Source organism: Eublepharis macularius, chromosome 2, assembly GCF_028583425.1.
Source record: "Eublepharis macularius isolate TG4126 chromosome 2, MPM_Emac_v1.0, whole genome shotgun sequence".
NCBI lineage: Eukaryota > Metazoa > Chordata > Lepidosauria > Squamata > Eublepharidae > Eublepharis > Eublepharis macularius.
Window position 1 is genome coordinate 76077272 of NC_072791.1, and position 22033 is coordinate 76099304.

At 40.4% G+C, this 22033-nt stretch overlaps 1 protein-coding gene across 16 annotated transcripts in view; it reads right to left on the minus strand.

Annotated features, from left to right (window-relative positions):
* GPHN (gephyrin) overlaps positions 1 to 22033 on the minus strand; it is a 566991-nt gene that overhangs the window by 147223 nt on the left and 397735 nt on the right. For 9 of the 16 annotated variants that reach the window (XM_054970790.1, XM_054970786.1, XM_054970784.1 and 6 more), the window contains 2 exons: positions 12359 to 12401; positions 5506 to 5643 (listed from right to left, as the gene is read on the minus strand). In XM_054970790.1, the coding sequence (XP_054826765.1) occupies positions 5506 to 5643; positions 12359 to 12401 (181 nt within the window). Of the gene's footprint in view, positions 1 to 4469; positions 4563 to 5505; positions 5644 to 12358; positions 12402 to 22033 lie in introns of all 16 variants that reach the window. The other 7 variants (XM_054970780.1, XM_054970777.1, XM_054970781.1 and 4 more) reach the window with 1 other exon arrangement.

The following is a 22033-nucleotide window of genomic DNA, read 5'->3' on the forward strand; positions in this document are numbered from 1 at the left end:
TTCTTTGGGACTATGAAGAACACCAAATACACTCCCTGAGCTATGTATTCTTCTGGGACTGATTCTATGGCTCCTATCTCTATCAGGTGCCTGATGGCCTTTTTTAATGAGTAGGTGTTTCATGCTCGACTGGTCTTTTGGAATCTGTATGAAGTGGTTAGAGGGCATTGATTCTAATTCCAGACAGTTGCCATTGGTTATTATGCCCAGGACCCATCTGTCTGTTACAGTTGTTTTCCATACTTCTGAAATTCTTTGCAAGTGCCCCTCCCCCAATCCCCTGTGCTGTTGGAATCTTCAGATAGTCACGTTGATTGGCCCTTTTTTGGTCCTTTAGCATACTGACTGGACTTGGTGAATGTGTAAGATTTGTTCTCACCTCGGGACTTGGATTGCCAACAACCCTCGAATGATCTTGAATTGCCGGTGCTCAAGGATTGCTTGGAGTCCCAAAGGACTGGAATCTTTTTCTTGGTTTCTCTTCCTTATTATTTTTTTTAAATTAAGAATTTTATTAAAACAAAGAAATTAAAGTAAGTGCATAATAAAGAGTTATACAGATTCTAAATTAGACAGTAAATTGAATGTTATACAATCTTATACAACCAATAAACATATAAACAATCCAGGTATAATAGCTTTGGAAGTAAAACAAGCAATGCATTCAAATTTCCTTAAACCTAACTACATAACATTTCTCCTTCTCTCTCCCTCCCTCCCTGTCTCTGAGCTTCTGTGTCAATTAGTTTAGCCTAAGTAATCAAAAAAATCCTTCCATTTTTTCTGGAACTCAGTTATCGGTCTATTTTGGTAAGTAGGTAGTTAGTTTGGCCATTGAAGCATATTCATAAATCTTATCTCTCCACTCTGAGAGACCAGGGCAGGCATCATTTTTCTATCTACCTGCAAATGATACCCTCACTGCCGTCACCATATAACAGAAGAGGTCTCCTTGTTATTTTCTCACATTAATTGGTAAAATATTTAAAAGCATACTTTTTGGATTTAAATCTGAGTTTGATGATCTTTTGCATCTCTTCATTCATTTTTATCCAATATTTTCGTGATTTCTTACAAGTCTACCACATATGGTAAAATGTTGCATCCATGTTCTGACATTTCCAACAATGTTCACTGTAACCCTTACTAATACTTGCAATATCTTTGGGAGTAATGTACCACCTAAAGAACATTTTATACTAATTTTCTCTCAATAACTGGAAACCTGTAAATGTTATGTCCTTAATCCATAAACTTTCCCATATGTCCAACGGAATAGTTTCCTCAAAATTTTGCATCCATTTTATCATACAAGTTCCTTCTTTTTTGATGGAAGAAACTTTTTCTTCTCTCTGCCTTCCACTAGGTACCTATCCAGGGCTTCTCCAAATAGGTTTACACCCTTAAATGGGATTCCTGCCACCTTGGCCCGGGCCAAGGGATCGACATTCCAGATCCTGAGCCACGAGTTCTGCCTGGCTGTCACATTGAAGACCATTGCTCTGGAAGATAGCTGCATGGCACCCAGGGAGGCATCCACTGCAAATGTCGTTGCCAGGGCAATCTTCTTGACCTCATCCTTCACCTCTTTAGCCACACTGCTATCTGCTGTGGCTAAATCTGAAGCCCAAGTGAATGCTTCCCTCATGAAGAGTGAGCTTGCCACTGATGCTCTAAGAGAGTTGGCAGATGCTTCAAAACCCCAGCACAAAGTTTGCTCTATCCTTCTGTCGCAGGGGCAGCCCTTGAGCAGCCCTTCAGCGTCCATTGGTAGTACCAAATTGGATGCAAGGCTGGTCACCAGGTCATCCACTAGAGGGAGTTTGATTTTTCTAGCAGCCCCCAGAATTAATGAATAGAACTTATTAAAGATTGCATGGGTGGCTTTAGGTTTGGCTGGAGCCTCCCATTCTGCCTTTATTAGATTGTAAAATGCTGCCTGAAGGGGAGTCCCACCCCTGCCTTGGGAAGAACCCTCTCTGATCCCTCTGGGAAATCTGGATCTGGGTCCTGCTTTGGCAGACATGTCTGCTGGAGGGGATTCTTCCCACCAAGTTTAGAATTGAATGCAAAAGCGATGGAATTCTCCTTTTAGGCCCTCCTCTCCCGCTCTGAACAGGGTAGTCTTACCAGATCCAGACGGCCAATGTGGTCCTGACTTGCAGCCTTTTCTGGCAGATTTCAAGAGAGGGGATGTGATCTTTTCGCCTCTTCCCTACTCCCTGCTGAGCTGCTGTGGACTCAACTTCATGTCCCCATTAGTCCGATGGTGGTGGAGAGGAATCTAGCCTGCTGGCTAGGGTCCTCATCAGGAGTCCACGCTGCACTGAGAGTCTAGTGAATACTAGCACCATCAGCATCTCTGCTCTCCGGTAATTCATTGGGGGGGGACAGTCTGAAGTCCATGGGTCTAGGCAGCACCTACGACCGTTGGCTCAGATGCTCCACACCGCTTGCTCAGCAACTCGGGAAGAGGGAGGGGCCTTGCATTACTCTTCCCTAGAGCCAGTTGTTAATCCTTTTCCCCCAGTTCGTTGATGTCGTTCTTTGCTGGGATTGCTGCTCTTTTGAGAGTGTAGTCAGAGTCGTCCTGCTTGACGCAGCAGGGCCAGAAAAACTGGAGATTTCCAATGAGAAATGTGATTCGGGGGGGGGGGGGTAATGGGGATGAAACCCGTGCCAGTTTGAGTATGTAATCGATGTAGTTTGACCGTAGTGTGTGAGTGAACAGGAAAGCAATGGCGAAACACGTGTAAGTGTATTCATGTGCTGAACACATGTAATTCATCTCATGGAGTTTGGCTCTCAGTCTCTCTCAAAGTATTTTTGCAAGTGTGCAACCCTGGCAGGGCAACGCCAGCTAGGAGAGAACACTCTGTAGTTGCCGTGGCAATGCCAACAGAATCCATCAATTACAGGGTGGCTGCAGTCAACAGTGCTGTGAATGAGGAAGAAGTGTAGCGTTGGCAGCTGGCAACCGGCCACGTTTCCTGTCTCCAGCTGTCAATGCTTACTCCCCCATCCTGTAGAGAGCAGGTGCACAGAGCAGAAAGACCCCAGTGATCAGGCTTGCAGCACTCCAACAAAGGTGCCTGCCCTGAGGGTAGCTCTTCCTTGGAGGGGGGGGGGGACATAAACTGAAGTTGCAGACAGGGTGTCCAACCACCCGCTTGCCCAACCCTCATTTCTGACAAGGGCCATGCTGGCTGCTGAAGCACCACTTGCTTTAAAACTCTTCCCACCCTCTGCTGCTGCCCCGAGAAACATGACTTCCTCCTTGAAAAGTAAGACCAGAAAGGCCACAGGACCCAACAAGGGTTGCACCCGCAGCTGCTGGCACTCAAGATCAGCCTGCCAAGTCTCAGACAGGCAGCTCCTTAGAGGCAAGCGGGGGCAGATTCTGAAACAAATGATGAGAATGCCTACTGGAAACAAAAAGAGAAGCTGGAAGGCCCATTGGATATGATGGGAATTGTGAATGCCCATCAACTTTCAGTGGCCCCACTGAAATATATTACTGCATTGGAAACATGCAAGGAAAATGCAAAGGTGGACACCGTGAGTCATGCTCCAGCGCTGGGATGACATCCCCCCCCCCCAGAGTGGGATGATGGCCCCTAGGACTAGAGAAACTGCTCTGGGGGCTGTCATCTCATCCCCAGAGCAAGACTCCAGAAGTCCACCCATGCCTCCACAAACAGCAAAAGAGAGAGTGGTCCGGCCCTGTGGGGGAAGAGCTTCAGAGATCCTGGGACTTTGCTCCAACGCTCCCCACCCCACAACTCAGCATCAACCTCACCATCAGCATGCAGCAGTCTTCTGCCAGGCTTATCAGATGCCAGCAGCGCTGTGGGAGAGTGAGAGCTCTCCTTGGTGCTCTCTCCTGCCAGACACACACACACAAGATTCCAAGTCCCACCCTGCTGCCTGCAGTGAATTCAAGGGGGAGAAGGGGGACAGGTACACTAAGTGGGGCTGGAGCCTACAAGGTGCCACTGGACCTCTGCTCTTTTTGGAAGCAGAGCTCCACAAAGGAGCAGAGACACTGGGAGCCTCTTCGGGGCCACACCATCCTTACCAGCCCAGAGCCAGTGACCGCTCTCTGGGATATGTGAAAGGGCAGCCCTATTAGGGAAGTGAGGGGAGAGGGCTACTGTCATCCACAGGTCTCTCCAGTGATATATAGTAAAAGAAACATGATGTGATGTCATAGCAATCTCTATTTTAGTTGATTGCCTGTTACTTGCATGGGATAACGTAACACTGCGTAAAGAGTACATAAGCATGGTTAATAACTTCCTATTTGGTTTTGCTATTCAGGTGTAGCCAGGGTGAAGAAACTTTATCAGATGGTTACTAAGTAATATGCATGCCTTTCCTCTCCTGTTAAAAAGCACTTCCTGGTAGGGATGGAAATTACAAAGAGCCTGCTAGCTCACTGGGAGCAATTGAGTAATATCTGAACTGACCTTGTCTTCTCCTCTGCTTCCAGGTACTTAAGCTTAGGTATGGCCCATGGCTCACAAGTTGGTCCTGTGTTATCAAGCCCAGTGGATGCAGACCTGTCCAGAATGTAGTTTTTGTCTTGTTTATTTAAATTATATGTGACAGTGTTGAAAATTTCTGTAAGCCCGAATTCCATCTCCCAAAGTCCCACCTCTCCTCCAGGGCTGTGAACCAATCCTTCTGATTTTGGCCTTTGCAAATCCAGCTGATTGTCAGCCAATCAGAGCTCATGGAGCTCCCCTGGATGGGAGGGAGATTAGCTAACCTCATTTAAGAAGGAGGAAGAGAAAATTTGTTTTCCTTGGGCAGAGAATTTGCAGCTGTAAGCATGCCAGAAGGATCAACAGAGTCATAGAATTATTTTCTAGTATATCTACATCAAGAACTTGTATAATATTTGTTTCCATGCAACTGAAGGACCAATTACATGGGAGATACAGTATGTATACTTGCCATGAAATATTAACACTTGATATTTCAAAAGAGGGCAACTTGGTAATGTGGGAACACTGAATAATTCAGCTGATTTCCATGAATCAAATATTTGGGCCTTGGCAACAATTCAAACTGTAATCTGCCACATTAGTCACCATTTTTCTTCTCTGAATGTGATGGGTTACTTGGTAGTATTATATGTATGTAAGGCAAGATCTACTTTTTAGTAGCGAGGATCTGCAATGTCTTTATGGAATAACCTAGCTGAAAACTTAGAAGTTCATGTGCGAAGCATAGTGGCTCTAAGCTGTGAACTGGGAAATCCCTGAATCGAAATTAAATCTCTGTCAAAAGCTGACTAGCTGACCTTAGGCAAGCCTCTCTCCCTCAGCAGCATGATTCTATGCAAGAGTAGTATTATTGATTCACTGTATATAGTGCTTGTAATGTTTACTATAGATTGTTTTGAATACTATGTATTATGAAAAGTAATCAAAAGTAACTGACAAAGTAACCAAACAAAACTTTCCTTCCTTTCCAGAAGTTGAAGGTTATATGATATACCTCGATAATTGATTATTTCTGTCCCAAGCACTGGGGTCATTTCCAGTACTGTGATGAAGGCTTTGTCCATAGATGTTAATGGAAAGGGAGACATACGATGTCTTCTTGCCACCTTTGTAATGTCTACAGCACTATGACCTGCAGAGGATAAATATGAAAGTAAGAAAATATTCCTTGGTAGTTTTTTATAATAATACTGTGATATATACAGGTTCCTCCTTCCTCTGATAGAACAATCATATGCTGAGAGTATAGCACGTACAACAGAACCAGAGGCAGCTCCTTAGACACAATAAACGACAAACCAACAATAAGGAGCCACAATGAAATATATAACAAAGTACAAATCAATTTAGTCGTGTATACTATGTACAATAATAAAGTATGTTCATACAAAAATGACAGTATAATCAAACATTCTTAACCATGTGACTAATTGCTTCACAATAGACCATAAACCCTCAATGAGTTCCACCACTGAACAACACTTGTAAATGATTTTTCATGCAGTACATTCCATGCAGTAAATGTGAAGTACCCTATGGGGACGGCCCTCCCTTTCCAGTGCGCTGAATCTATGCATTAAAGAGTGGTTCTCCGTTGACAGTTGGGACTACACACCAGGGTCATTTTCACACCGTCCCTGAGGAAGCGGTCATCTTGAAACAAGCTGTTTAATCTGGACACTTGTAGGGCGGTGCAGCCATCAACCCGGTGTGACTGGATTCCCCATAGGGTACTTCACATCCACAGTGCGGCCCACCCCAACTCGGAGTTTTTCTTAGGGACCCTCAATGCTTTGCCATCTGTGGCTAGATACTCCAGTGAACTAGGGGAATGCACCTGGAATGTACTGCATGAAAAATCATTTTACAAGTGTTGTTCACTGGTGGAACTCATTGAGGGTTTATGGTCTATTGTGAAGCAATTAGTCACATTGTTAAGAATGTTTGATTATACTGTCATTTTTGTATGAACATACTTTATTATTGTACATAGTATACACGACTAAACTGATTTGTACTTTGTTATATATTTCATTGTGGCTCCTTATTGAGAGTATAGCACAAGCACTCCCTCATACAGCCTGTTACGGAATGCAAACATTGTTTAAAAATCAGTTGGACTAGTGATTAAATACATATATCAATCAAGAAAACACAAAGGAAAAACTGGAACATAGCATATAATCAGCAGAACTGGAAATGGTTGTTGTGGGTTTTCCGGGCTGTATTGCCGTGGTCTTGGCATTGTCAGGAACTACAATTGTCAGGAACTACAATGCCAAGACCACGGCAATACAGCCCGGAAAACCCACAACAACCATCGTTCTCCGGCCGTGAAAGCCTTCGACAATACATAGAACTGGAAATGTTAATTCATTAAGTTACTGTTCTCCTGAAAATGACTGCCACAATGTATTTGTTGATCTATAAAGCAAATGAGACAGAACATCTATATTATATACCTCCTAAAAAGTTTTATCCTTATACAGAACTGAGACAGTTATGGCAAAGAGCCCAGAATAGTTTAATTGCACCTAAGCAACTAGCCTTTATGTCTGAAGTTTCTCAAAACTCTCCCACTGCACAAATACAACAGGAGATCCTGAAATGCCTAAGCCTGAAAAGCACTTCCCCCCCAAAGACAGCAAATGACAGCCAGCAGTTTTATTATCTTTACAAGCACAAAACTAAACAAGTGTGTTGGCTGAAGTACAAATTGTAGCTAGGAAAAATTCAGTGTGCGCCAAGGTTGTTAATTTGAGATTGTCATTTTGAATCAACACCATCTCATCTATGTAGAAGGAATAAATGCTGTCTTTGTCATAATTACATATTACTGACAAGATCTAATATGAATTGCTTTACTCATCCTTAATTCTGATATCATTATTTATGTGGTCGGTCATGGCTAGAGGTGGGCATGAACAGCAATATGAACAAAAAAACCCCATGAACATCCCAGCTGTTTGTGAGCAAGCTATTTGTGAGGTCCCGTTCCTGACGAACATGTGTTCGTTCCAAGCCCTGTTCGTGGTGTTCATCAGCCGTTCGTCAAGCCAGACAGTCTGGTGCCTTTCAATTCAATCAATTCCCTTTGCAACAATAGGCACGGACTTTCTGAACTCTGTCTGAACTTCTGTTGCCCTGGAAACCCCAATCTAAGCCCAGGGGCACTTCACCCCTGACTCAGCCGCTTGTCAGGGAAAACCCTGACAAGGGCTGATTTCAGCCTGCTGGGGTTTAAATTTCCATCTCCCTGCTGCTACACAGTGCAGGAAGAGGGACATTTAAATCCCTCACTCAGCTGCTTGTCAGGGAAGGGACTTTGAAGGGCTTCCCTTCCAAGTCTCCCCCCTCCCTCCCATGAACAGACAACCATGAAGATGTTCGTGAACAGGGTCATGTTTGTGGTTGTTTGTGATTCCCTGTTCGTGGATGGCAACAAACAACGAACATCGGTTCATTTTTTTTCCTGTTCGTGCCCACCTCTAGTCATGGCCCCTATTATAATCTCAATTATGACTCAACGAAAGGAACCTATGCTTTTGACTTGTTTCTATATCAGCTTTACTTCTTGATTATGTGAATGAATTTGATATTCAAGTGAGTTAAATGGTTCCTAAATTTAATATTTTCAATAAACATGTGATATGTTTAACACACTTAGGATCACTAGTTTACACATTATCATTTTTAACATTTGTTTTCATTAGCATATAATACGTTAGGTGAAGACGTTCAGAGACACTTAATTCTAACAACAACAACAACAACAACAACAACAACAACAACAACAACAGTGTGCTTATATATCGCCCTTCTAGACAGATTAGTGTCACTCTCAGAGTGGGGAACAAAGTCAGTGTGATTATGATCCCCACAACACATCTGAGGAGCTGGGGCTGAGTGGGATAGCTTACCCAAGGCTATGTGCAGAATTAATGGCAGTAGTGGGAGTTGACCTAGCAGAGTGCTGATTCGCAGCCCAGCCACCTAACCACTATACTACAGCAGCTCTCTAAGTATTAGTAATTCTAGGCATTAGAATAGTACAAATAACCATATTAAAATTATTTTTCTTTTTAGATTAATTCATACTACCATTATGGCTCATTCAAGAATAACTCAGTAAACAAAATCCCTACAAATGGATAAAAGAAACGCCTATATGGACACCTCCATTGCAATAAAATAAGGATTTTCTCAGCATGATAGAGAGATCAAACTATGCTAAACTGACTATATATATTCTCCTCCTCCTCTTCCTCCTCCAGGTTCTGCAGATATCAACAACTCCTTTTTCAACCATACAAGGCAAGAGAAAGAAAATGAGGTATTCCCAGAGCATTAACTTGGTAGAAATAGTCTACTGACTGTTGGTAGAAATAGTCTACTTAAGACTATTGGTAGAAATAGTCTACTTAAGAATATATATATTCTGTCTGAAATTCTCAGGGCAGATTAAAATACAAATGTTAACAATACATCATATCATCAAACACTATAAAATCATAAAATGTATCAAAACAACTAGAATAAAACAAAAATTTTCTGAATAGCCAGCGGACAGTCCTCCTCACAATCAGTAGAATAAAGAGAATGCCTTCCAATACTTTTAATGATTAAAGAAAAAAGCTTGCCCATTAAATTTCCATAATAACTCATGTTACATAGTAACTAATTATGAAATTGGGTCCCATGGCTGATGATGTTTTTCTAAGAAGCATAACAATCATGTTTTAAAACAAGGCCAAAACGTATGGTTCCTGTCTTTGTATGTATGGGAATCAAGATTCCCCAAATAATCTATGGGAACTAAAATGCTGAACTTTTTGTCTTTTCGAAGATACATTCATTATTAACCAACCTCAAGAGATTGAAAATTCTGAAAGGAAAACTCAAGATCAATGGGAAAGGACAGCTACAGATTAAAACAAACCCCTCTATCATGTGTAATTGCCATCAAGGGAAACACTGGTTACAAGGACAACAGCTTTGTGGAACTCTATGCTGTATGTGGCCACAAGTTAAAGTCAGCTGCACAAAGTAATTTATTCTGTTTTTTGAAGGAATGAATATGTTGGATAGGAAATGTCACAGTCAAGGGAAAGGGTCATAATTTTTTTCCTATACTATTCCTACTATGCTAAACTCTAAAACTTCCAGCAACAAACCTGTGGTAGCAGCAATATACAGACTAGTATTTTAATGTTGCAAGTCATTGAAATGGGAGAAGAATATTTGCTGTGATATATTGTAGAGGTCAAGGAATAAGAAATGAATCTTAAAGATCTCTGCAGATCTGTATTTCCAGATACTCAAAAAGATGTGAATCTGCTCCAGAAGCTCATCATTCCAGTTTAAGGACTTCCTACATATCTAGTTTTGAAATCTCCTGCTGCACGGCACAGAGAACAGGAATAGGACTTCTTTCCTCCGCCATCTTTATTTCTGAAACCACTTCCCTCTTTCTGCTAGTTTAAAACTCTCTGGAGAGCCAAAACCAGAAGTCAAGGCCTTCCCCTGATGTTGCTTCCTAGTACTGGTATTCAGAGGTTTATTGCCTCTAAATATGGAGGTTCCCTTTAGTCACCATGGTTAGTAGTCACTGACAGAACTATTCTCCATGAATCTGACTAATCCCCTTTTTAAAAGCTGTATATGCCCGTGGCCATCACTACTGACATTTTTTATCACTTGTTTTGTAAAGAAATAGTTCCTTTATCCCTCCTGAATCTACTGCCCATCAACTTCACTGGATGGCCTTGAATTCTAGTATTTTGGGAGAGGGAGAAAAAGTTCTGTCTTCTCTCTCTACCTTGTGCATTATTTTATATACCTCTGTCATATTCCCTTTTAGTCATCTCTTTGTCAAAACAGAAAAGTTTTGATTTCTTCAGTCTTTCTCCATAGGAAAGGTTCTCCAACTCCTTAAGCATCTTGGTTGTTCTCTTCTGTACTTTTTCCAGGTCGGGAATGTCCTTTTTGAGATATGGTGACAAGAACTGCACACAAGATTGCAAATGAAGCTGCATCCTAGATCTATGCAGGGGCATTATAATATTGGTTGTTTTATTTTTAACCCTTTCCCTAATAATCCACAGCCCAGAGTTTGCCTTTTTCACTGTTGTGGAACACTGGGCTGACATTTTCACTGAGATATTCAGTATGACCCAAGGTCTCTTTCCCTTTCAATCTCAGCAACTTCAGACCCTATTAAAATATATTTGAAGCAAGGATGTTTTGTTCCAATAGGCATCGCCTTACACTTCACCCGCCACATTGTTGCCCAGTTACCAATTTGTGGAGATCCTGTTAGAGCTCTTCATGGTCAGCTACGGTTTTCACCATCCTGAATAATTTGGAGTTGTCTACAAACTTGGCCTCTACACAGTTCACCCCACACTTCCCACAGTGAACACAGATACAAATAATTCATTTAGTTTCTCTGCCATCTCCCTATCTTCTTTTAGCAATCCTTTTATTCCTTGGTCATCCAAGGACCCAACTGCTTCTCTGGTGGTTTCCTGCCTGGATACATTTGTTCATTTTGCTGATTTTAACAATCCGCTCCTCAAATTCTCTTTTTGCATGCCTAATTATTAATTTCTATTTCTTTTGCCAGACCCTGTTCGGTCTATTCAATTCACTGGAGCAGACCTTCCACTTTTTAAAAGAAGCCTTTTTGTATTTTATGGCTTCCTTGACTTGGCTCATTAATCATGCAGTTAATATCTTAGACTTGGCAGCACTGTTCCTAACCTGGGAAATGCATTCTATCTGGGCTTCAACTGGTATGGCTTTAAATAGGAATTGAATTCTTTGTGTTTCACTTTCAGCTTCCTTTTAACTATTCCCCTCATTTTTGTAAAGTTCATGTTTTACATTAACTTATTATAACTCATTTGCACTCTTAGATCTCTTCATCACAAAATACCTTACTAAAGATCTGTTTTCTATCCCCACGTGCTCAGCCAACAAAGTGATGTTCTGAGCCCATCAAGGTATGGGATGGAAGAATAGTGCTGCCATACGCCATATTCCTGCCATATGTGGCTTTGCCTCACATTCTTAAAAATAGTTTCTGGATTGGAGAACAAAAAAAATGTATCTAATAACAAAGTGGCTCCAACACATATGGGTCCTTAAATCTCAAACGTTAAAAAGAACTAGCCAGGTCCAGACTGGCAACCCAGTCTGGACCTGGCTAGGGAGACCCAGGCTGGGCCTACCTTTTGGTGATCCAGCCAGGCCTGATGTGGTGACCCTAAGGTGTGCCAACCCAGGCTGGCTCTGTGAAATAGTTAAGGAACATGGGGAGGAGGCTCTTTGTGAAAGCAGAGGATGGGTGTTTGGGAGTGAGGAGGGAGAAGAGCACAAGGTGTTTGAGAGGGAGGGAGGACAGGCAAAGGGGAAAGGTGTTTGGTAGGGAGGGGACCTTGGGGAAGTCTGTTTGGGTGTGAAGGAGGGACAGAGGGAGGCATCCCTCTGCAATTTCTGCAGCCCCCCTGCTTCTTTGCCTACATTCTGCTTAATTTATTTTGCTTTTCCTAGTGTAGGGGAGGGGCTGGAAATATGCAGGGCACTGAAGCCATGTCCTTGAACACTGATAATATTTAGCAACACCTGAGATTTGAGATTTCATCAGCTGTTTCATATAGGTTTTCAAGTATATCTTCCAGTCAAATAAGAGCAGAAATAAATAAATAAATGGAAAATTAATACTGTTTCTGGAACCACATCCTGGGTTTTTTTTGTGTGCTTGCATGTTCTCTCAGAAGATACAGCTTGTGTTACAATTAAAGTGGAAATTATAGTCCACTAATAGCCAAGAATGCAGTACTTACTGGCTCTGAGGATGTTCTCCTTACTGCTGCACCTGGATTGGACCTGTAGAGAGAAGTATAGAACTGTTGAGTCAGAACAAACAGTAACATGAGTTACTATGGAAATTTAATGGGCAAGCTTCTGGGACTTGGAGACAGAGGGTCTGTACACTTTACTGGATATACACGACATACAAGTGGTTATTGGATGACAGCCTGAATCAAATGTAAATATTAAAACATAAACCAGACCTGCAGGACAATTTTGGTAAAATTTTACTAATTTAAATATGCATTTTGAACATCAACAACAAATGCTAACTTTATTGTTCTATAATGGAGAGAGAAAAGAACCTAGTTCTATTTTACTCCCACCCCAGAATAGTACATTTAATCTTGAAGATAACCACTTGAAGATATTTAAAGAAATGCTTTTTCTTTAAAGATATTTTCTTCAAAGACATTTAAAGAAATGCTTTTGCTCATTTTGATGCCTGGCATGTCAAAAATCAACATACGCTATTGGTTCTGTATCCCTTTTATTTTACCATTTTATCAACTACTTTTCCTTAGAGATAATAGAATTAAATATGTTCAGATGTTGAAGATTACTTCGAAGAAACAGTATGCTTAATATGCCGATAGCGTTATTTCACTTCAAGATGACTGCATAACAGTGACACCTACTTCATCTATAATATGATTTGCAAAGCCAATCATATTATAGAGCCAGTTTGGTGTACTGGTTAAGAGCACAGGACTCTAATCTGGAGAACCAGGTTTGATTCCCCACTCCTCCACTTGAAGCCAGCTGGGTGACCTTGGGTCAGTAACAGCTTCTAGGAACTCTCTCAGTCCTACCCACCTTACAGGGTGTTTGTTGTGGGGCTAATAATAGTATACTTTGTAAACCACTCTGAGTGGGTGTTAAGTTGTCCTGAAGGGCAGTATATAAATCGAATGTTGTTGTTATTATTATTATTAAATATCCTAAGCAACCCCAAACTGCATGAGTTTGTATGGAATCTATATAAAACAATGAGTTTGTTTTAGTCATCCAGACAGCCTATTTAAAAAAGGTGCTGTAGCAAAATGTGTAGTTGATGCCCTGAAGACAATGCTTTGATAAGGAGAAGATAATGTCTGGATGTATATTGTATGTATGTATGTATATATTATGGCAGCGTTTGTTTTCCTGTTTGAAAGCATTCTTTTTTCTATGGTTGTCTGTTTATAGTGAACTTACTTACAGTAGTGAAATTACTTACACCAGTAAACTTGATTACTTTAGATCTATGCAATTACTTTAGATCTAAGGTTATCTTTGTTTCATATGGCTAATAGGATGAGTTTTCTTTTGATTGTTGCTAACAATCAAATACAGAATACAGAATAAATGGAATTACTGTGTTAGGTTTTGGCCCTATATGTAGCGTATAAACAAAATTGTTGACTACATTTCCATCCCAGAAACATTCAGTAAAAATGTGCAAATATAAGACATTCATTCCACCCTTAACCACACTAAAATGGAGAGACAATTTCTCAGCATTCACTAATAGGGCTTTGAATTCATGGCGACTCTACACATTTTAAGAGCTCCGTATATGCATTTGAGTATGTATGAATAGCTGAATCAGATGTAACAATTTTCATATGACACACTAAGGACATAATTTGCATTTCAAAATCTGTTACTTCTGAATAGAAAGGAAGGAAGGAAAGAAAAAGTATTCTACAGATACAGATGCCCTATTGCATCTGAAGGTTTACCCATTAAAAAAGCTATTTTCTATGGGGAAAGAGGAAACCCATAACACTGTTCTTACAGTTACTCTCAGGAACACAGACATTGTTTGCATATGCCCAAATAATAATTAGTTGTTTTAAAACCTCTTTCTTCTGTTCCACAGTAGCTTGCCCCAAACACGTATTGACAGAATTGAAGACTACAGAATTAACAATCTTATTGTAATGGAGTAATTTATGACAATAATGTTGCAACTTAGAGTGGCTTATGGTTGTCCTTCCCTGGAAAAAAACCTGCTATGTTTAAAAAACAACAACCCTCACCATTACTATACATTTATATGTTAAATAAAACATTAATGAGGCTATATTTTGTCCCAGAATAGTTTTTTTCCAGATTAATGAATTAAAGTAATATAAATTCTAATGGAAAAGGAAATTCTTTGCTTGTGACTACTGTAAAACAATTCTGGAACAAAAAGATAAAATGATACATGTGCACACAATATGTGTATGAGAGAGAGAGAGAGAGAGAGAGACTTGGGCTGGAGTAACTTCAAAGAGGTGATATGCAAAAGACATAGACATCTTAGGTAAACAGGATATTGTTTAGAAATGGTGCTATTTCTTACAGGTAGAAAAAATGGGCAATTTGCAAAAAAAAAAAGGGGGGGAACTAAATCACAAAGACCTAAAGAAAAAAATGTACAGTAACAAAACACAAACACATAGGTGTATGAGGTAATAATCAATCAATAGGGCACAGATAAGAGGAGAAAGATGTTAACAATGACAATACTAAAAAAGCAACATGGAAGTCAAGAGAATCTGCAACAAAGTGTAGAAACAGAAGGAGCCCAAAACCATCGCGCAAAGCAATGTTTGCGAATGGAAAACATCTCCTTTGAGCAGTAATAGTTACTCTTAAGTTGTAGCATTTATTCCTCCTGAGTTCATCTTTAAGCCCTTCCATTTTATAGTGGAGCTAGCACGTGGACAAAAACAAGAAATTTATAATGAACAAAGTGGCTGAGGCTCATAGGATGACTCCTGTAACATCAGAAAAGGCCATTACAGAGCAATATTCTTGCTGTTTTGAAAAGGAGGGGGAAATGAAATCATTCTCAGTCTAGATCTGAGCAATCATCATCTCCAACTGCACTTCCTGGATATAAACCCTGAAACCAGTAAGGAAATTATACCTACTTAGTGCATCTATTTCCTGTATAATATATATTCTATGTTTAACTTAATTTCAAATAGACTTATTCAAAGTTATTTTAAATGTCAAAAGAATCCAAGTTTTTGTAATATGGATAGCTCTTTATTAATAACAGGAAGCACAAGTACCTTGCATGCCCCTCCAATGTATCTCATATCATATAATACAAAACTTAAAAAAACCCTTTTACCTCCATATTCCTGTTCTTACTTTACAGGCTCTATTTAGGTGATACAGAGAAGTAAAAGAAACAAAAAAACAAGAACTACCTGCACTTCTGACATTCTTTAATTTTTCAAACATCTGAAGCCACTTTTGAACGTAACTCATATGTTACCAGAATATCATGTGAGCTCCTGTGCCTTGCTGTTTCCCACACAATTTTGGTCATAATTAAAGAGAAGTAGTTATGTTGACAATCTAACGGATGAGGCTACTTTCCAGGCCAATGTCTACATGAGCGTGCAGACATACAGCAGCAACAGATTTTGTTCGTCATTTGAATCCCTTTTGATTGGGGGCAATGCTCTGTTATTTTTAATTTTGTGATGTTATGGAATGTATATTTTGTAGCAATTCCGGTTCACTCACAAGTTGCTCGAGAGAAAGTAACGTGTATATATTCTGTACCATAATTCCAGACAATGTTGTTTTGCGTTTACCTTCTTTTAGTTAGAGCTCAGCTAGGCAGAAGATATTTGAACAACAGGAATTGCATCCATATTACTCTGCTGTTGCCCAAAAGAAAGAAGTATTTTTATTGTTTGGGAAGTTGTTTGTAGGTTCTTGCACATTTGTATTGTAAATGGTAACTTTTCTTCCCACAAAAATGAGCATTAAGCCGTAAGTGAAATAGAACATTTAAATTAAATCAGACAGAACAATGAAAACATAACCAACTGCACCAAACTTAACATCACAGTTTAAGAAAAAGCAGAGAGGAACCATGAACACATGACTATAATCTTAAGAAAAGATTCAAGAAATTACTTACCTTCTATAGATCATAACAAGTTTAGCACAGAGTATAAAGTCAGCTCTTCATAATGGGAAGTACAATTAAAAGCGAAAAATCAAGGTAAAATGAATTGCTACACAAAGATGAAGAGTATCCAACCCAACATGAAAAGCTAACTCTTATGAAGAACATTTCAACTCACATTTAATACAGTACATACAACACTGACATCAAAACACAATTTTGCCACTGAGAAAAGTGATTTTTTTCAAAAGTAGAAAGCTAACCCATAATATACATAATTTATGGGAAAGCTTATTAATTATCATCACAGAGGCATGCAGTATGTGGAACCACCAGCAGAAACCAAATTAGTAGAAATACACACACACACACACACGCACACATAAAAGTGTGGATTAAGATACAGGAAAGGGTAATGGATTCGTTTAGCTCGTAAACTATAATGAAGGAAGCAAGATAAGCAAGCACAGCAGCAACTATGAAGTGAGAGCTATTTTATTCTAATTGTCTTATAAATGCCATATTTATTTAAAGCTGTAAGCAGGATATTCTTCAATATTGCATATACCTCAGGTTGTGGCTTTGCATTAATTTAGAGCTTTTATTTACCACAATCTTAAGAACTATAACAAGATGTTTTAGACTTGCACAATGTTCATTGGCTTATTCAACAAATATTGAACTAAACAGGAAGAACAGATCCTAATATTTTTTCCTGAAATGCGGTATCTTCATCATTCATATCTGGTCTCATTTAAAATGCTCTTCTTACTTACAGATGGTATCTAGCCTCTACTCACTCTTTAGTACATACTGATTCTCATGATCACTTCTCTGAAGAATAACATCTACAACTGGCCTTGAGGGTTGCCAATGCAGTGCTGCCAAATGAATATGCAGCAACTTTTTCACCGACTTTTTCAGTCAGCTGGCAATGCTTCTTGTAACACTTGAAGAGGTACTCACACTGACTGCACACATATTTGAGTTCGATGAAAAGCACTGTCAGGGGAATGAAAAAGTGACACACCTTCAGTTTGTGGCACTGCTTTGGTAATGTCTGAGCCACTTTCAAGCTGAAGACATTAAAAACAAAACAAGAAGCCCCTAATAACTATACTTAATTTGTAGAGAAGATTCAAACACTTTTTTTATTGGAAGATTTCTGTCATGTATAATATATTGCAATATATAACATTCTGGCATATTTTCAGAAATGGATGCTACTTGACAGAGTATTAATTAAAAATTAAAAGTTGTGCCATCAGAAATTCCAAAAGTGATTTCCCATAGAAATCCTTAGTCTCTGAAATGAGTATCTGCTTCATTTCAGTCCCTTATGTTTCAGAAATGTGTGCTTTTGTTTACTGTTGTCAGGAACTTTTAAACAATGTCCTGTTACCTGCAAAAACATTATAAATGCTGTAACTATTAGAATGTTATAAGGTTTCCCCCCTTTCTTACCCTTTATATTTGTTATATCTGATGAACACTTATGAAACAAAAAAAAGATTGATACTGATGACATGCCAATAGGCTTATATTGATTTAGGGTTTTAAATTATATTTTGCAAGCTCACTGAAGAGATTACTTATTCTAGCTATTTTGCCTAGTGAAAATTAGAGATGGGCAAGAACAGGAAAAAAACCCGAACATGATGTTCGTTGTTTGTTGCCATCCATGAACAGGGATTCACGAACATCAACAGACATGACATGTTCACGAACATGTTCATAGTTGGAGGTTCGTGGGAGCCAGAATGCCCCCCTTGGGACTTAGCTGAACTTGAGCCAGGGAAAGGAGAGTCCATGGGTCTCCCCCTTTCAGGTCATTTTCTCTTCACTGTGGAAAAAACTGGACTGTCTGCTGGAAGCGAATTGAGGAGTTACAAACTGACCTTCCCAATGTCCAATACCCACCAAATTTGCAGGGGAAATAGTCCTCACTGTCCTCTGAAGACCCCCCATGTTTCAGAGAGATTGCACCCCGGGAAAGGCATGATCCATGGGTCTCCCCCTTTCATGTCATTTTCTCTTCACAGTGGCAAAAACTGGACTGTCTGCTGGAAGCTACTTTGAGGGTTACAAACTGATCATCTCAATGTCCAATACTCACCAAATTTGCAGGGGACATTGTCCTCACTGTCCTCTGAAGACCCCCTCAAGTTTCAGAGAGATTGCACCCCGGGAAAGGCATGATCCATGGGTCCCTCCCTTTCCTGTCATTTTCTTTTCACAGTGGCAAAAACTGGGCTGTCTGCTGGAAGCTACTTTGAGGGGTTACAAGCCAGAAGGAGTTCAGACAGTCCATGCCTATGTTGCCAGGGGAATTGATTGAAAGGCGCCAGACTGTCTGGCTTTATGAATGGCTGATGAATACCACGAAAAGGGCTTGGAATGAACACTTGTTCACCGGAAAATGGGGCCTCATGAACAGCTTGCTCGCGAACAGCGGATTGGGCTGTTTGTGGCTTTTTTTTGTTCGTACTGCTGTTCGTGCCCATTTCTAGTGAAAATTTCCTTGAGAAGATCCATCTCAGAACATCACAAACTGGATGCAGAACGTTTTCTACTTTCTTTCTTAATATGTTTCATTGAGGTACATGATAGACATGGTAGGAATCATAGATAATGGTATCAGCTCCGCAACAAGTTAAAATGCAACTTTGAAATAATTTGTACTTTACAAAAATTACTGATACATCTCCCAATTGTTTAAGAAAAATAAAATGGTCCATTTATTCCACAGAGATCTTATTTCATAGAACCAATCCTGCTTCTTTCCTTTACTATTTTTTTTACATATTGTGACAAAATAAAAAATGGACCTAATTCCACTTAATGCTAAATCACATTGCTCCATAAGCAGTTATTTACACACAGTAGTCCTGCTTGTAAACAGGCATCAAGAACAAACCTTTTCCCCCCCTTTACTAAAGTGATTCCAAGAAAGAAAATGGCATGTAAAAATGTTTCTAAAAGTGAAAAAAGCCATGCAACTTATTAAGGGGTGTGCAATTTGGTATTCCTGAATAGAAAATATATGACATTAACACCTTACTTGTGTTATTTGGGTTTATTTGGCATACATGGATATATCCAGATACATTCAGGTATACCAAATGCTGGATTCCTGAATATATCTGAATTATTTGGCTATATTTGGGAATCACTGTGTCAGCCATTTTAAAGCTTGCTGGATTCTCCCTAGTATTCTTTACTGGTTTTTTTTCTCCAGGCAGCAGGGGGAAGGGAGTGACCAATGAGTAGAAGAGCTCTACTTGTGTGGACAATCACAGGGATTCTTTGATGGGAGAACCTTGTTCAAATTCTTGCAAGAAAATAAACGCAGGCCTAGCTCAGAGCAGACTCCATTCTAAGAGCTGAACTACATGAGACGAATTACATGTGTAGAGCACAATATTGCACTTACACACATTTCTCCCATTACTTTCCTGTTCACTCACACACTTCAGCCACATGGCAGTCAATCCTGTGTATGGACTGGCTTGGGTTTCCTTCTTGTTCCTCCAAGATGAGGGATGGTATTCCATGATGCACCTACTCTTTGCACATGCTCAAATTTTCCTCGACAATACAGAGCAAATTCGGTAAAATTTGGCCATTGTTTCCAATGGGAAATGCAACTTGGGGGTTTTGGGGAGCCTTTTTTGGACCGAATTTTATAAAATTGTCTGGGGACCTACTTCTAACTGTCCTCTAATGACCCCTCAAGTTTCATGAAGATTGGACTTTGGGGTGCATTTTACTGTCCCCCCCAAAGAAGGTGCCCCAGCTACCTCCAATCTTCATTATTCCCTATGGGGAAAACTATGGGGACTATCCAGGGGGATGGGGGTGGCATTTTGCAAAAAAAATCTACAAAATTTACAGGGGACATACTCGTAACTGTCCTATAAATCCCCCCAAGTTCCATGAAGATTGGACCCTGGGGGGACATTATATGGCCCCCAAATAAGGTGCCCCAGCCACCTCCAATCTTTATTATTCCCTATGGGAAAACTAGGGGAGCTATTTACGGGAGCTATCTAAGGGCTAGGGTGGCATTTTGCAAGAAAAATCCACCGAATTTGCAGAGGATCTATCCCAAAGTTTCAGCAAGATTGGACCCTAGGGAGCCATTTTATGGCACTGCAAATAAGGTGGCCCCAGCCACCCCATTGGCTTCCATTGTGGGGGGAAAATGACTCCCACTGCAGAAACACATGGATCATGGCTGCCACAGCCAAAGACACCCTCCCAATTACAATCTGCACACCAGACAGCCCAACAGAACCAAACTGAAGCCCCCCCAAACCCCCAAGCACCCTGAGCAGGCTGACCAGCTACTCTCCATTGGTTTCTATTGGGGGGGGGAATGACTCCCACTAGAAACACACAGATCATGGCTGCCATGCATCATGGTTGTACTGTTTCACATGGTTTTTTTGCTTTTTGGTGTGGTTTAATATTTAAAGAGTGTTGTTAATTGTTATATATCAAGACTTGCTGTTGTGTGTGTGTGTGGGGGGGTAGATTGCTTTTTGCTTGTTGGTTGTTGGGGTGGTTTGATATTTAAAGAGTTTCTGTTATTTGTTATATTATTAAGAGTTGCTGTTGTTGTGGGAAACAGACTGCTTTTTTACCTGTATTAAGGAGTTAAGAGTTGTTCTATTGTCTCTGTCTCTAGTGGATTTTTGGGGTGCTCTTGTAGGGTTGTTATGGATTGTTGTTGCTGCTTGGTTTTAATAGGGGTTTAATATAAGTGAGGTGGAGGCCTTGTTAAAAACACACAAATTAATTTTCAGGTTATGGACCAACAGAGTTTTTCCCTAAAGAGGCTTGTGTAGGCATTAAGAAGGGTTCAGGTGTTGTTGTCAAATAGATAAATAGGCTCAAAGTGAACAGTTCACTAGGCTGCTCACATTGCTCTTGGTCTCTTCACTTCAGTGACGCTAGGCCAAGTGGTAGGCCATAGCTGACCTATACTAATCGCCGGTTTTCAAGAGAGTTGCTTGATTCTCAAAGAGGAATTAAACTCCTTGTTAGCATAGTTATAATAATAACATAACCTAAATAAGGTTTTTAAATAAGATAGCATATTTCCATTTCCAGGTTAGACCAACAAAAATTAGCCAGCTTTTAGAGTAGATAGTCGGAGTTGTTTTTCTAAAACACTTCTGATATTTGGCTAGGTATTGAAAACCAAAGAGAGGGTGGGGTTGAAAAAATTTCGTGGGTTAATGCTGCGTGAGTATAGTGCAGTTCAGCTAGGCCTACTCTGAAAGTATCAGTAGTACTAGTGGGGACAGAATGAATAATAAGAGTGCAGTGGGGCAGTCGTGGAAATGCAAAACAGAAGAGTAGCAGGGTAGATGGAAAGGCTGCAGCTTTCCCTCTACCAGTGTGGGGCCTGCCCTGCAGCTGCCTTCTACCAGCCTGGCCTCTGACTTGGCTGGTGGCAGCAAGAAGCTTCACAAGGTTCTCTTTGCTGAGGCTGCTTCAGGAGCACTGTTTCCACACCTGCACGAGGCAGGAGCTGCTGAGGCTCCCCCTACTCCAGCTGTTGTGACTCAGCAGTGTGAGTCTACTGGTCCTCAAGCTCACCTCAAGGTCTCAAGAGGATGCTGGAGGAACTGGAGGAGAGGATCACCAGTAAGTCTTCTCTGGTTTTCTCTGAGCCCAGCAGAAGGCCTTTTGGGGAGAGGCAGGAGGAGAGCATGGAGCTGGCAAAAAAGGAAGA